General features: G+C 40.3%; 1 protein-coding gene across 1 annotated transcript in view; it reads left to right on the top strand.

Moving 5' to 3' along the window:
- The first annotated feature begins 2,137 nt into the window (after positions 1-2,137).
- The window catches only part of FREM1 (FRAS1 related extracellular matrix 1), an 85,822-nt gene continuing 71,265 nt past the window's right edge, over positions 2,138-16,694 (top strand). The window contains exons 1-6 of the mRNA XM_077816445.1: positions 2,138-2,368; positions 7,253-7,347; positions 9,819-10,120; positions 10,637-10,833; positions 12,344-12,667; positions 14,821-14,929. Coding sequence (XP_077672571.1) covers positions 2,138-2,368; positions 7,253-7,347; positions 9,819-10,120; positions 10,637-10,833; positions 12,344-12,667; positions 14,821-14,929 — 1,258 coding nt within the window. The remainder of the gene's footprint in view (positions 2,369-7,252; positions 7,348-9,818; positions 10,121-10,636; positions 10,834-12,343; positions 12,668-14,820; positions 14,930-16,694) is intronic.

Raw genomic sequence — 16,694 nt, 5'->3', positions numbered from 1 at the left:
TTCATGGCTGGCACTTTTAACTTCTTCAGTAAATGAAGATGATCAAAGTGCAATGGCTAGGGGCTCAGTGACCAATGCATACAATTATGGGACTAATGAAAAACTCTGACAGGTCGCTGTTGCAAGTTTAAAGGACTCTGATTGTACGTTCTTAGTCAGTTCTGTCAGAGTTGGATTTTGCTGAGATAGTCTGACCCATGCATATAATTTGAGACCAAAAGTGAAAGCTTCTAGGGTTTCAAATATATATTAAAACAAACAAACAAAATCCCACCACCCTAGGAAATAGTCAAATGTTTTCTCTGAGTTGAAGTTTAGAGGGCCCAAGTACTTAATCATGTGCTTAAGATTAAGAATGTGAGTAGTTCCATTGAGGTCACATGCTTAAAGCTAGGTACATGCTTAAGTGCCTTGCTGAATTGAGGCCAAAGTGAGTGGTTCAGTCTTGTGGTATTGTAGGAAGTAAATAATGTTTAACAATTTTCTACAACTACTGTTGGCTGCTCAATAAAATATAAAGTCAGACTGATCAGTATTGTAGGGAGCAGTGGGGCCAGTCTACTGGGAAACACTTTAGCAAGGACTTAACTGTTGCCATTAAGGAAGGGAGGCAATGAGAGGTCGGCAGTTCTGGATTTTTATCATTTTGGGGGAAAGACAACTGGTGGCAATACAACTTTCATTAGTTTGGACATTCTGTGTAAATAGGGAGTGAGAGTAAATTTCTCATAGAAACTTAAGGAATGTCTGTCAGAACCTGTAGCTTTCCCATTGTGGAGATGTTTAAGAGCTTATCAGATTTAATTAAAATACAGTCATTCTCTAAACTTGGTGAAACATCTTCGATTAGTTTGGGAAATTTTAAATTCTGCTTTCAGGTGTTAAGGAGATGAGGGTCAACTAAACACCTAGCTAGCTAGGTGGACTTTTTGACATTAGAAAGACTGTTTTTCCTGAGAAGAGTACAGCTGCTTTTTAAAAAGGTCCTTCATTTATAAACATGTCATTCAAAGAACCACAGGCAAAATAAACTTACTGGTACTCAGTTTATCCACCTCAGAAGGATGAAGGTTAACTCTAAGTAAGAGCTTTAAGAGACATCAAGTAATTTTTATTTCCTATTGTTTTCACTGACATATTTGAAAATAATTCATTTTCCCTACAAACATTTCCCTTTTCCATTGATCGACTGGTTGCATCAGCCTCTTCTCAGCTTTGACAGGAGCAGCAACAACAATTTTAATGCTGTAGTGCAACCTCATGCCATGCACTTATGTTCGTGCTCCAGTTAACCTGCTACGGCTGAGCCAGCGGAGGGAGAATAAAGGATTGGGTCTTGGTAGGGTCCATTAAATTGGAGGCTAGTGATTTTTTTTCAGCTTATCATTGCAATGCAGTGGTAGATTTAACAAACAGACAGCGGCTCCACTCCCCTTCATTCAGCTATATTGAATCTGGAGAACTATGTCTATTTCCATTTGGAACCTACTTAGCTATTGTCTTGATACACCAGTCAGACTAGAATCCAGTTCAGTCTCTCCTAGCTGTGTTGGCATCGCAGTGCTACCAGTAGTAAAAAGTAGTGTATATAGGATTCTATATGTACTCCAGATTTAGTGTGTGTGTATGTATACTTCAAGTCAGTGGGAACAACTCGGAATTCATATAAGGAGCAGATCTGTTGAGTGAGATGGTGCCATTTTTAAATTATCCATTTTCTGACCACTTAATGTTGCCTAGAGGTCAAGTTAGTGTACTATTTGACCTGACCTGCAGTTGTGGGACTGATGACAGATCTCTTTGCCTGTCTTTTCAATAGATGCTCACTGCTTCATGCCATTTTTTCCTCTATCTTTTGCAGGATTAGCAGACATTTAAAGCACGCTGAAAGCACATCCATCATTTTTGTCACGATTGATCAACGAGTTTTATTAAAGCCCAAGAAGACTTTGAAAGGCACCCTTGTCCAAATTTCAATCACAAGGGCATATCTTAATAGAAAACATACAGTACGTTATTGCCTGAGACTAAAGTCGTTCCCCTTGGCTATATGGTGAAACTCTGCTGGAGAACGAAGAGAAAACCTCTTTTGTTTAGGACTTTTACTAGTTGACGGGAACTGGATTTCCCTAATAATATGAAGCCTTTTGAGAATAGCAGTTTGTTTCCACTGCTCGCTGTTATCCTGAGATGCGTCTCCTCCTCCTTTATCAGTGTCAACCTTGGGGTGAAAGTGATGAAGGGCCAGTCTGTCTTCCTGTCAGAAGATGACCTGCAGTTTTCCATTCCCAGAGAGAAAGATGCTTGCAAAGTGGAAGTTGTGATTAATGAGCCAATAACACAGAGGGTTGGGAAACTAACTCCACAGGTATGTAGGATCAGAATTTTACTGCACTGTTGTCTCTTGGGTAGGGTGTGTGTGTGTCTTAAAGGCCATGAAATAGTTTTATTGTAAGGAACAGTCATCTGAAAGGGTGGGGTAATAATGAACAGGCATAGTAATAACCACCTTTGTGAGTGAGATTTAATTTTTTATTAAAAATAGCTGGTTGGATGAGAATTATATCCCTAGTGCTGAAAACATTTTGTTCATGAATACAGTAACACCTGCACATGAAGGTTGAGTTGACCTGTATCTGGTTTCCACTATGATGAACTAAATCAGCAGCTCTTTCAAAACTTTCTGTTAGGAGCCAGTGTGTAGCCTACCAGCTGCTTGTTTGTGTTTAGTGAGGATAACCAGTGTCCCTAGGGTAATGCATAGAAGGCTAAAACTCTTTACATTTTAGTCACGCAGTCACTACATTGGGAGCAATTAAAAAATAATCATCAGATACATTAAGCACATTGCATACAGTGTTATTTGTTTTGCTTCTCAACCACCAGATTACTAACAGATGGGAAATATATAAAAGGATTTTGTTATCTCTTTACATTTCTAATATGTAGCAACATCAAAGTGTACTTCATATATCACCTTTCATCTAACCTTTCTGGTAAATTCCACCATCTGAGTTTATTAGAAGAAGCTATTAGTAGTAATAAGCACTGGCACTGATAAAAGATGAATAGACACAAAACAAACCATTATCAAACTGTATTTCCCCCCAAGATTGGAAAAGGTAGGTTTAACTTTAATATATGCAGTCTAATATATGTATAATCTTCTCCTTGCTTCCTGGTTTTGCAAGCAGAAGTATCAAACTACCCAGAGTAAATCTCTTTCTTGAAGTATTTGTGGTCTGGATAACAATTTTTTCACACCAGAGTTGCTTATCTAAACTGAACCAAAACTTTGAGAGTTACATTTTGCCTCTGTGCATGTGCAGACTGTAAGGGCAAGGGGAGAAGGCTGGAGTAGTGGTGCTGGGGTATTACTCCTGTACATACTGCTGCTCCCACTACAGCTTCTTTATGCCACTCAGGTGTCTCAAAGGAGTTGTAGAAATGGTTTAACGGCTCAGGGAGGATTCTCCCAATGTGTAAAAATCCTTGTGTGGTTCAGAGACCCTGAATTAGCTTCTACAAGCCCCTCCTTTTGGACCCTTTGATGCTTGGGGCATGTATAGGAGAAAAGAGGGGAGTGGCTAGGACTTCTCTATGACCTAGTGAATCCCCCAGGGCTGGAGTGGCTCCTTGAGAAATAGGCAGCTGGGCGAAAGTTAGAGCAGACCTAAAGATGTTGTAACTTACTTTGGGGGCTGCCTGAGTCCATTGGCTCCAGGGAGTGAAGGCAACATAATGCAACCCTGAGCTGCATTCCTACCCTGAGCTGTGCCAAGCACTAGATTGGAGCCACTTCTCCAGGAGCACTGGGAATGTGTATTCACCACAACCTTACTTCTTGGACACCTGGAAAACAGAGCCAGCAGCTGTCCTCTCACCCTCACCTCCTCCTCTTCCTTCAGTGACCAGGACCCTACTCATAAGGCCTTCTGTTCCAGGGAAGTGGCAGGGGGGCCCTGTACTACCTTGGCTACTTGGAGGAGGCAACAACCAAAGCAAGGAGCCTTCCTCTCCAATTCCCCAGCATCCAGAGGAGCTGGGAGGGCACCCTCTTGGACTGGTGAAGGTGGCCCTCCTTATCAACAAGCAGCAGGGTGGCACCCTCGGGTAGTAGCAGCACCAACAGGGCCACCTGGGTCTAGTCTGGTATGAACGGGCCTGCTCTGCTTTGCTGTTGTGTTTGGAGTCTTTTGACTCTAGCCTCTGCTGCTCTTCCTTTTGCTGGAGGCTGTCTGCAGACTCAGGCAGATGTCACTGCAACACTTCCACTCAGCTCATGTTTTCGATCTATTATTTGCAACCATCAGGGCTAGAAACTTTTTTTGAAATGAAAGCTTTTAATCTAATCACATGACTTTGGGAGGCAGAGTCCTAGGCACTGGCCTAAAGTGTTAACCTAACCTTTACTCTGGTATTAAGCTAGCCCGTGGTTGGTGCTGAGCATGCTCTGTCAACCAGTAAATGCTGCAGTCAGAAATTGTCTCTAGTCTGATACGGTTTATTGTCATTAAAGTGAGTAATGTAACAGGAATGTGTGACAATTTAATTATAAATTGTAATTGAAAAGCAGTTGAAGTGGAAAAAATAAAGCTAGACAGTAATTAGGAAAAGATTTAGCTCTCCTTTGTTTTACTTAGGAAATTTATAGACAATTACAGTTGCCTGTTCGTATAAAAGAAGAACATATTAGGAAACATAAAACAGATGTTTCTTTTAGCAAAGCAGATTGTGCCTTTATTTTATAATCACTATCTATCAATGGTAGGAGGCTTATGTAGAAAGGTTCTTCATTTTTTAAAAAATCTCCCTTGTTATCAGTTAAGAACAAGAACTAATGATGCCTTGTAAAAATGTTTATTCATAAGATAAACCTTATCCTCTGGTGGATCACACAGCCTAAACCAGAGATGCATGATGAAAACTGAGTTCTCAGACTGAGGCCAGATGCTCAACCTGTGTTGATCAGTGTAATGCCCTGGATTTTGAAGGAGCTACATTGATTTACACCAGCTTTGAAGCTGACCCTTAAAGTGCAACATTGAACTGTGGAGATCTAGCATGCAGGAAGGGTTTTTTTAAATTATACACCGTGCATATTTGTTGTTTAGGCAAATGGTCCTAACTTCAGCTGCGTATTCTTTCTTAACATCATGATTTGAGAACTTAATTTAACACTTTCTAGTTCACTAATTAAAATAATATTTAAATATCATTCTACTCTATAATAGAGAACATGTATTTCACAATACTTTGATTAATGTTTGTATGTTAACCAAAGTCATCACTAAAAAGAAAAGAGAAAGGCAGGTTAAGGCTGATAAAGTTGTTCACTGTTATGCTATGGACTGAAAAATCACAAGGCACCCTTTCAGGGGTTGCTTAGTTTTTCTTAGACATAGAAGAGAGATTCAAAAGAACAAGAGATTGAAACAGTAGCATAACCACCACATTTCTCACAAGCTACTTCCACACAAGTAAAAGCTAGAACATTTGTTGCAACAATGAATCTGGTTTGATTATTTCCAGGATACTGTAGCCAGTTAAGTCTATCTTAAGCCTCCTGTATCTGCTTGGAGAACAAATTAACTCTTTAGTTACTGGACTACAATATTATCTGCTGTGCACCTATTTATAAAATTAAAGTCAGGGGATATATTTGAAGAGCCCCAGAAACAAATGACAATTACCACCTGGCCTCAAGTTGACAAGAACAACATGCAACAGACATTCACATTATATTTTTAAATGTTGGCAACCTGTTGCAATGTAAATATTTTCATAATATAAAAATAATGTAAATTCTAGTTTTGTGGAATTTACTGAAAGAAACAAAAGGCAGTATTTTCATCCAGCATTAGTTAACCACTATTCTATTATCTAAGGGTTGACCGACTGCTGAATACTGAAGAGCTGCTGCTTTTGATTATGGAAGGCCCAATACTTTTAGGGGAGAGTTGCCTTCTGTGATAGATACACTGATGACATGCATCTTTGTCTTCACATCCAGCATTAATTCAACAAAGCATTTGAGTATGTGCGCGAATCCATCATTATTCTGCAAACCTCTCAAGCACGTCCAGTCAATGGAACTTAAGTGCGTGCTGCTCTGACTGAAAAAGTTATTCTTTTTAAAATTGTAGAATACCAGTAGCCCCTTGGTGCCCAATATATCTCTGCTTCTTTTGCTAACTCTGTACCACAGTTCAGGGCACCTGTACCTGTATTTCCTTTAGTAGTCCAGCCAGGGCACCCATTCTCAGGCTTCCAGCTCCCCAGCCATTGCCTTTCTGTGTGGAGACACATGTCTCTCCTTTCTGACTGGTATATTTCCAGGCTGCACAGTTCCCTGCCTTCACTGTGTATTTCCCAGCACAGACAGGTTGCCCAAGGACACCTGCTTGCTTTTCCTTCAGAAATGGTTAACGGATGTAATTGCTACAGTTATAAAGAAACACACAATACTTCCTATGCAAGCCTACTTCATTCTTAAGCTAATATATACAAGAAACACTCTGATAACATATTTGTTGACTTTACTAAAAAATTACAGAGAAAACATATTAAAAATAATAAATGAACCAGCATGCATGCTAATGAGCTTACCAGAATTAACCCCAACCCTAACATGGATTCTGGCAGAAGCAGTCCTCCAACCTTCCACCCAAGGGGAGTTCTTGGGATTACCAGTTCATCATAGTTTCAGCTCAAATGCATTATGCTCACAACATGTTTAACTCACACTTTATACAGTTTGGGGATCTTTGAGAACAGATAGCTCCTACACAATGAGTATCTTCAAAAGGTTGGCTTTGGAAGGGAGAATTTGCATTCCTCTCACCCCAAGATATTTCCTAGGAAATCCACTTCACACTTATTGTTCCAAAAAAGACCCTGGATATTCCTAATATCTTCCAGAGATTGCATTAATCTTGTCTTCCTGATAAAGTTCCATACAATCTCACAATGGTACATAACCCTCTGTATTTCTAATACAATGACCTGCAAAGATGGTCAACTTAATTCAGTGAAGTTTAACTTTTATTCAGTGAAGTTGGTTCAGGAAGTGGATAGTCTGTCACACACTGAACAACCAAAGTCTGACTCCTGATTTGTAGAAACAAAATACAGATTAAAAAGTATCTTTGTTCTAAGAGCACTTCTCTGACAATCAGAGAACAGAAGAAGGAAATGCTAGAACCTGACATTCTTGACAGCATTCACTTATCTATTCTTTCCATCTCAATAGGTATTTGACTGTCATTTCCTTCCTAATGAAGTCAAGTATACTCATAATGGCTGTCCAATTTTGGATGAAGACATGGTCGTGCTTAGGCTGTACAGGTAAGCAGCACTGAAGCATTATGCATTATTATCACTAGTAAAACAACTGTTTTTCATGAAGAAAAAGAAGTCCATTTTTCAGGCAAATAAAAATTCTTCCATTTACGTCTGCAGTAACTACTTATGTACACTGGAAGGCATCATTAACCAATAACCCACGCTGCTATCTATTTATAGTATTATCTGTCAAAATACATACAAGAAACACTCTGAAAACATATTTGTTGACATTACTAAACATTGGTTTATTTGTATACTACAGGTTTCAGAGTAGCAGCCGTGTTGGTCTGTATCCGCAACAAGAAAAGGAGTACTTGTGGCACCTTAGAGACTAACAAATTTATTTAACCATAACCTTTCATGAGCTACAGCTCACTTCGTCGGATGCATCGAAGTGCTGTTAATACTGACAACAGCACTTACAAGATGCATCACATTCTGAAAGTGCTGCACAGACATTAAGGGTCAGATTCAGCTACCCTTGCTCCCACTGAGCAATGCTTTCCTCCACAAGTAATCCTTTTGACATCAATGGGATTTCTTGTGGAGTAAGGTACCATTCAACGTAAGCGAGGAAATGACAATCAGGCCATAAATAATTCTCATGATCCCTCTTTAGAAATCATTTTCCTGGATGAGAAACAAAAACATATTGTCTTGAGAGTTTATGCCCACTAGATTCTGCTGTATCAGGGCCTGAAATAGTCTCTGGTATAAATTAGAGCAGCCCCTTTCTGCTTTAACAGCTGTTCAGTTCCAGGCACAGAATCCTCATTGTGCCATGCACAACAGTTCTATCCCTGTCCTTTCCACTGGGGCTTTAAATAATTTGTTCTCTTTTTTTTTTAAAGGAGTATATCAAATTTGCCTTCTGCCACTCTACCACATTCTCTCTATTTATGGCACTAGGTTCTCAGATATTATGGTAATTGGAGCAACATAAGTTTTTAACGTATTTATCTTCACAACATCACTATGAGATAGTACAATACTGTTAACCCCATTTGACAGCTGGAGAACTGAGGCACAAAGAGGTTAAGTGACTTTCCAAAGGTCACATGGGAAAGTCTTCAGCACAGCAGAACCTTCCAAGACTTTAGTCCCCTAATCATTGGACCATCCTTCTTTTGCCCCAAACGAATGGTATATAGGAATTGGAGCGGATTAAAGTACCAAGATTGGGGGATAGAATGTTTCCCTTGATGGAATCTGTAGCATGTCAGGGTTCAATATAGGCTCTGTCTTTTACCACCTCTCTCTTTGCTTGTTACTTTCTCTTCCTTGGGTGACCTCCACTGATCTTCTCCTCCCATCTTCCCTGAGATTCAAGTCTTTTAGAGTCCTGTGTCCATTTTGATGTTAAAGGTGTAACGTTGTTTATCACATCAGATGTGCAGGTCTAACTTCCATAAACATGTGAACAGTGTAATGTTAGATCACATGATCCATCTGAGAGAAAGACAGATCAATAAGAGGATGATACAGGGTTTCTAATTGATCTATTAGCATGTACAGAGGAGGTACAGGAAGGCACAGCCAGATGGCAAGAGCTACAAAGAAGATTTGTGGATCAGCAATAGTAAGGATGTGTGAAGAAACAGAGCAGAAACCAGTATTGGAAGAGGAGGAAACTGGAATAGTGGTGCAGGAGTGGGGAGGAGAGAGAGAAATCAGGTCCATGAGATAAGTGGAACAAGTTCTTGGGAGTTTTTTTGAAACAAGGAGAACAATTTTGAACTGGATTCTGAAATGAATAGGGAGTCAGTGAAGTCTGACCATGAGGGTGGTGTGATCACGTTTTTAATACGTGTGAAAAGGTAGGATGCAATATTCTGCACCTTCTGGAGTCTGGAGATCTAAGATTTGGAGATGCCTCAGAGAAGGGAGTTGAAATAATCAAGGTGAGAAGACACTGATAAATTCCAGCTGTGGTAAAACTGAAAAAGTGGCATACACTGGCATTGTCATAGAAATGGCATGTAAGTAAGTAGCATTCCTACCCTGTGTTTCCTAGCATAGTGCATATACAATGGATAGAGTGCAAACTCACTCATGTATTTCTGGGAACACCTTTATAGCTCACCTACATGACAGCTGCCATAAAATTCCCTGAGCTTGGTTGTTCCCACCGTTGTTTCCTGAGACCCCTTTGTCCCTGCCCTAAATTCTATATGCTTTATAAGACAATCAAATCCTTTATTATCCCGGATTCAAACAAATAAGAAAGACCTGGTTTGGGATGAGTCCATGGAAACAACTCTGCACCTCCAAGCCAGAGCCCTCAATATGAGGGTGAGTCAGGAGAAAAGTCCTGCATCTCTATCAGGGTCATAGAACTTGACCACCTAGTTATGTGGTGACAAGGAGATGTGCAGAAATGGGGAATTTCAGAGTTGAGGATCATGCTGAATTCACAGCCAATGGAGGGAAGTTGTAATGACATATTACTAATTATTTTTTATCCTCGACAGATTTACAGAAACAGAAACATTCACAGAAATGTTCATCCTTCAAGTTCAATTACTTGAGCCAGATTGTAATATCATCAAAATGAGCACCAATGTGCTGGAGGTCCCTGAGTTTTATGGCCTGTCCAGGGAGATTGACAAGAATGTGCTCACTTTTGACTATGACAAGAAGACAAACCTGGAGTGTACCATCAGACTTGCCTCTTTAGAAACTCTTCTTCCAGCCCATGGTCAACTTGTCATTGGAGAACCTCAGCAAGAAGAGCCTCGTGGAGATCAACCTCATAGCTTCTTCCCTAGATCCAGTATGATATGCTTTAATTGTTTGTCTTAACAACATTTACAAAGAGAGTGGGCAGAATACCTGCCACAATAGTTTCCTTCATATGCATTGCTAAGATCTGTTACTTAAAATGGATGTGGTGATGCAACTAAGAGTCAGAGAGAGTAGGAAGATATTAGGGATAAAATGGAAGTTAAAATGGAGGTGCTCAGTCCTCCAAAATTGGCTATGTCTTTGTCTGAAGACCTACGATAAAGCTTCAAGGCTTTGGGCATGGTGTTGTTGGATTAATATCTGAGCCAGAATGAAAGGCTAACTTGACCAGAAACACAACAAAGAAACTGAAGTTAGAGCTGGGAAATGTCAGTCAACCCAACACACTTGTTATTTAGGGAGAGAGAGGAGGGAAAGGAGTCCTATGCTATGTTACATTGCCCTTTTACTGCACTTTTCGCTGAGCTAAATTGAGCTTTTCTGTACTGTTTATCAAGTTTATTGTTTAAACAAATATTTTACTACAGCTTCTATTGGATTATAGAGCACAGAACAAGTCAAAGGTGCGCGAGTGGGAACTGTGTTCCAGAACTGAAGGTGATTCAGAACACCAAAATGAGCTGTGAGGAATTTTTGCTGATGGGAATTAGATATCAGCATCTTGACCCTCCTTCACCCAACATTGATTATATTCCTATCAGGCTGGACCTCACAGACAGCAGAAGCAAAACTCTGCACAAGGTAGAGTTTTATACAGCTGTGTAGTTTCTGATATTCTGTCATGTTCATGATTTTATTTGTGTGAGTAGACAATGGCCAAATTAATGGGTGCCATAATTCCACTGAAGTAAATGGAGTTACACTGGGGGGGCAAATGCTACCCAATAACTTGAATACTCAGAGCAGCAACCACTAAGTATAAAAAGGGGCAGGGAGGGAAGGAGTGGGATGGTGAGGAATAGGAAAAATGATTATGCATGACATCACAACCATTATCAGTAACTGAATTGCTTTGTGTAATAACCTCATAGTGAGAGCCTGTGTAGTGATTAAAGTATAGGACTCAAGGTCAAGGCTTCTATTCTTAGCCCGGCTACTAATGTGACCTTCCTGACCAAATCACTTAAGACCAGTTTTTCAAAGGTAGACAGTAATTTTGGAAGCCCAACTTAAGATATTGAAGAACTGATTTGCAGGGGCCGTGAGACCCACAATTTTAGCTGAAGTCAATAGGAGTTGCAGATGCTCAGCACCTGTGAAAATCAGGCCCTTGGAATCTCAAGTTGAGCACCCAAAAACAGAATCACCCCAAATTAGAATTTGTCTTTAACATCTTTGTTAGTTGGTGTCCCTATTTGTACACTGCAGATAATACCACCTCTGCAACCTACATCACAGTAGGGCAGTGAGCATTAGTTAATGTCAGCATAACTACTTTGAGATGCTGTCATTGATCTGTTCTGGGCAGAGCACTCCTTTCTGGAGCTAAATGGGGAGCACAGGTGAGTGGTTCTAATTGCCCACACCCCTGCAGGTGTTGTGGGGCATGTCAGTCTAGAAGGGCCAGTGCTCAACCCTCCAGCCAAGGCCTTCTGGCTGTTTCTTCCCCTCTCAGGATCGCAGGTGAAACAAACAAAACCATCCACAGTCAGGAACCAAAGTTAAATAAAAGCAAAAACGAAAAGCAAGAAACCCGTAGGCCGCTTCAGTGAGGGTATCAGCCTCTCTTACTTCAGAGAGCCTTGGAAATATCACAGTCTGCCCCAGAGTCCACTGGGTCTCCAGTATAAGTCTCAGTCTCTTCCCACTTAGCCCAGGGGATCTGTGTCCTCCTTTCTGCAAGAGCAGAGGCACTATTGGCTGGCAGATCTCTCCTGGGGAACAGGGAGCTCAACAGCCTGTTACCTTCCCAGGGTTCCCACCATCTGAGTGGAGTTTCCTTCCTTTTAACTCCTCCTCCAAGCATGGCATGATTTACAGCTTCAGGGGGCGGGGCCAAAGCAGCTCCTTAATAGTTTATAGGTTCTCAATGTGAGGGTCATGATTATCCTGCCCTTCCCATAAAATGGCAGGGGGAACCCAACATAAAAAAAAGTTGAAAACCAGTGGGTTAGTTCTTTAGGACTCAGTTCAACAAAGGAAATAAACATGTGCTTAACCTTAGGCATACAGTATGCTTAAATACCACTGGAGTACTCATATAAAATCTTACTTGAACTATATTTTACCCTGACTCTTCTTCCTTTCATAGACAGAGCATGCATGGCTCCCTATCCGAATCAAAGGTGCCATTCCCAACCAAAACCCCAGAGCTGCCTTCATGGCTATGTTCATCCTGGAGGTGGACCAGTTTATTTTGAGCCCCATGACAACAACAACGGTGGATGCTGAAGACAGTGAAACACCCAAATCCCTGCTAGTGTTCAACATTACCAAGCCACCCCCACAAGGCTACATCACTCATCTGTTAGACCATACCAAGCCTATCACCTCCTTCACGTGGAAAGATCTCAGTGAGATGCTTATAGCATATCAGCCTCCAAACAACAGCCATACAGAGAGGAGGAATTATGAGGTAACAGTATGGGACATACAGAGCCTCTTATTTTTCCCCCCTCTAGCATTCAGTAAGTTGTCGATAGAGGTGTTCATTTGTAATAGGTATCTATGAGCAAAATGAATCTTTCTATTGATTGGGAACATACCTCACTAAAATGTGAGGTATATTTTTATTACATTTTTCTTTGAAGTCTGCTGCTGTTACTGCTGGGAATCCCATGAAAGAGAATCCTGTGACTCTGATGAGCTAACATAGACCCTCTAAAATGTCCCCTCAGTCTACTGTAGAACTCAACTTGACTGACCAAAATGTATCACTTAAGGGATCTTATCTCTTTACATCCCTGCCCATCATTTATTGAGCACTGACTTCCTTTCACACATTTTCATACATTCTTACCTCTGGTACTACAAGAGTCACATTCTCTGTGTCGACTCAGGTCACTGTTTACTGCAAATCACCTCTGCAACCTAGTGGCAAATTCTTTGTATTATATACAGACAATAGGCCTGATTCCAATCTCATTGATGTGTTTAACATCTGCTAACTCCACCAACTTCAGTGGAGTTACTCAAGTTTCTTGCTGGTGTAAGTGAGATCAGAATCAAGCCCTATGTATATTTTATTATTTCTTTTGAATCTTAAATGGTAGTGTCTGCTGAGTATACTGCCCAGCTGTACTTCATTATGAGGTGTGTCACTAATTCTGACCCATCAGTTTACCGCAGTCTAACACAAATCAGGTGTTCTTTTGCTGTTCACTACTTATTTAGGCCAGGTCTACACTACACACTTACATCAATATAACTACATTGCTCGGGGGTGTGAAAAATCCACACCCCTGGGCAATTGACCTAACCCCTGGTGTAGACAGTGCTCTGTCGATGGGAGGGCTTCTCCTGTTGACTCAGCTACCGCCTCTTGCTGAGGTGAATTAGCTATGCCCATGGGAGAAGCTCTTTCGTCAGTGTAGTAACGTCTTCACTGAAGTGCTACAGAGATGCAACTATGCCGCTGCAGCTTTTTAAATGTTGACCTGCCCTCGATCTATTGTCGTCAGAAACGCCAAATTGTGAGACTGAGATTACAGAAATATTTTAAATCCTAAAGAAATGAATTGCACATCTTTTCCAACTCTGCCCATCACAGTGTTTAGTTGTGTTCCTCACGTCAGGTCTGTGCCACTGGGTTTTACTTATTTTTGTATGATGTTTTCCTCAATATTTTATTCTTGATATAAATATTTTGCTGCGTTAGGTGTTACAGCATTTAATAATAGTACACTGTGGAAGGAGAAAGAAGAGGTGAGGTAGGACAGAAATTATGTATTTTCAGAAGCAGTTTGATGAGAGAAAGAGTCCAGGAAGAGATCCAGGTAGATAGTTGCAGGTGTCAGGAGGTGCGGAAAGGAGTTCATTCTAACAGTGGTGAGATATGTGAAGAGACAGGAAGTCAGAAGCAAGGCAAAGGGATGAAGAAGGAATAGGCAGGGAAATAGAGTGACAAGGTCTATGCAGTAAAATATTGTGGTACCTGAGTCTGATCCCAGTAGGCTGACAGGACATGTCTATTTTAGTTCAGCAGGGTCATGGGACCCTCACAGGAATTCAAGCAGTAATAGCAGCTGTCTAAGGAAACTATAATTAAAAATCTGCCTGATGGGATCACCTTCCAGAATCCCTGGGAAGTGTTTATGTTTTTAAAAACTTATTTTTATTTTTTGTACAACTTGTACTTAATTTTCCTCACATTTTTATTTACCAGCATCTGATAGATTTAAAAAGCAGAAGCTGAGCAAGGCAATGTACCCCAAAGCTATTTACTGTTGCAAAACCCCTGTGTGAGTTTAGTCCACCCTACTGAAAATTAAAATGTGTATCTTTCCTGTTAATGTATATAAATTTACAACTATATTTAATCTTATTTTCCCTGTGTTAACTGTAAAGATTGCAACACAGGAAAACAGAGCTATAAGGTGGTACAGAAAACTAGGGGTTTTAATAACATACTGAACATACTGATAACTATGGTTATCACAGTATCCAAATCCCTTGAAGTTTAGAGAGACTAATATTTCAGTTATCTGCATGCTGCATATACTTTGTACACACCTAGACAAAGATATTTCAACCTGTTTTTTCAACAAAGGTATTTTTTTTATATAACAGGTGGAGTTAGAGGTTCATGACTTCTACTTTGAAAGGAGTTCACCAATCACTGTGCATATTTCCATCAGAACAACAGATACAAATGCTCCTCGGGTGTCATGGAATACAGGTGAGATTGAATTTCGCTACAAAATGTATGTTGATGCAGAGATGGGTTGAAGGTACAACGTTCAGGTCTGGATGCACAGTCTGACCAGCTCAAAGTTCAGGGTGTGTGTGTGTGTGTGTGTTTTGTGTTTGTTTGTTTGTTTCTCCTTCTCTGTTTTGGTGTGACCCAGTCATAGAAGCTAGAACAAATGTCAGAATGAAACAGAATGAAAATGCAGAGTAACAGAAGCAGGAAATGGGGGTATGAGAAAATCAAGATATTCTGTATCTTAATTAAATACAGTAATGACATTTTACTTTCTGCCACTTTTTTAAAAAATACCTTCCTTCCTATTTTGTTTCCTATATAATTCCCTCTGCTCCTTGTATATTAATCTGCACAACCTATGTTTTCCTGCTGTTCAGAGGTCAGTCCTAAAGAAGTTACAGACTTGTTGTAGGAATCACTTGGAAAAATGCTGTGTTCTGTGTTATGCAGCAGATCAAACTAGATGATCATAATGGTCCCTTTTGGCCTTAAAATCTGAGAGTGTGGGTTTAGCTAACCCAGGAGAATCTTTGATGTTATTTATTGAGAGTCTGCTGTGTTGTCTTAAATCAGGCCAATGGATTCTGTCGGAGAGGGAGTTAAAAGTGGTGTTGTGTGGCTTTTCTAGCCTTATCTGCTATTTTGACAATATTAATGTATTAATTTATGTTAATATTTATAAATCTGCATTAGTCTCAAAAACCTATGGGCACATGTATACTACTATTAAAAACATAAACTGAAAACACATCATGGACAAAATTCATGCCAGTGCTATTCCTTTGAAATCAAGCAGTAAGTTTGATCTCTGAGATAGACAGCATCAGTGGCCAACCCGTCTCTAACACTTGAAAATGACCGTAGCAGCATGTTGTCATGATAGAAGGGAGGATTGAGAAGAAGAGTCCTCAGCCTACCCTTAGAGAAAAGTACCCACGTATCTAACCCAACCTGAAATGGATGCTTAAGTAAAAAGTTGGGCCATGCACTGTGCCTTGAAGGTCAGCCAACTTTGGGCTCTAGTGCATTGACAAAGGAAGTGAATACCAGAACCAAAGGCACTCCACTAACTCCAGCCTCCCATCTCCTGGACATTCAAGTCTATGAGCTCTCAACAGGAATACCTTAGCTGATTTACTGAGGCAGGAAGTTGGTCTGTTAGATAGCTGGGAACCAAACTGTTTAATTCCTCTGTAACAGAGGTCTGAGTGACATTGACTAAAATAATTAGTCTGGTGCCTGGAATGAAAGCTGATAGTAAGGCTTTAAGTTATTTTTGAAATGCCTATTTGCAGGTGTCAGGGTTCCTTCCCCACTCTGAACTCTAGGGTACAGATGTGGGAACCCACATGAAAGACCCCCTAAGCTTATTCTTACCAGCTTAGGTTAAAAACTTCCCCAAAGTACAAACTTTGCCTTGTCCTTGAACAGTATGCTGCCACCAACAAGTGTTTTAAACAAAGAACAGGGAAAGAGCCCACTTGGAGAGGTCTTCCCCCAAAATATCCCCCCAAACCCTACATACCCCCTTTCCTGGGGAGGCTTGGGAACAATATCCTAACTAATTGGTTACAAAATCATCAAAGACCCAAACCCCTGGATCTTGGAACAATGGAAAAATCAGTCAGATTCTTAAAAGAAGGATTTTATTAAAAAAAATAGAAAGGTAAAAATCATCTCTGTAAAATCAGGAAGGAAAATACTTTATACGGTATTCAGATTCAAAACACAGAGGATC

This window comes from Eretmochelys imbricata, chromosome 5, assembly GCF_965152235.1.
Source record: "Eretmochelys imbricata isolate rEreImb1 chromosome 5, rEreImb1.hap1, whole genome shotgun sequence".
Classification (NCBI taxonomy): domain Eukaryota; kingdom Metazoa; phylum Chordata; order Testudines; family Cheloniidae; genus Eretmochelys; species Eretmochelys imbricata.
Note: the sequence above shows the minus strand (reverse complement) of the source record. Positions and strands in the feature narration are given on the sequence as shown.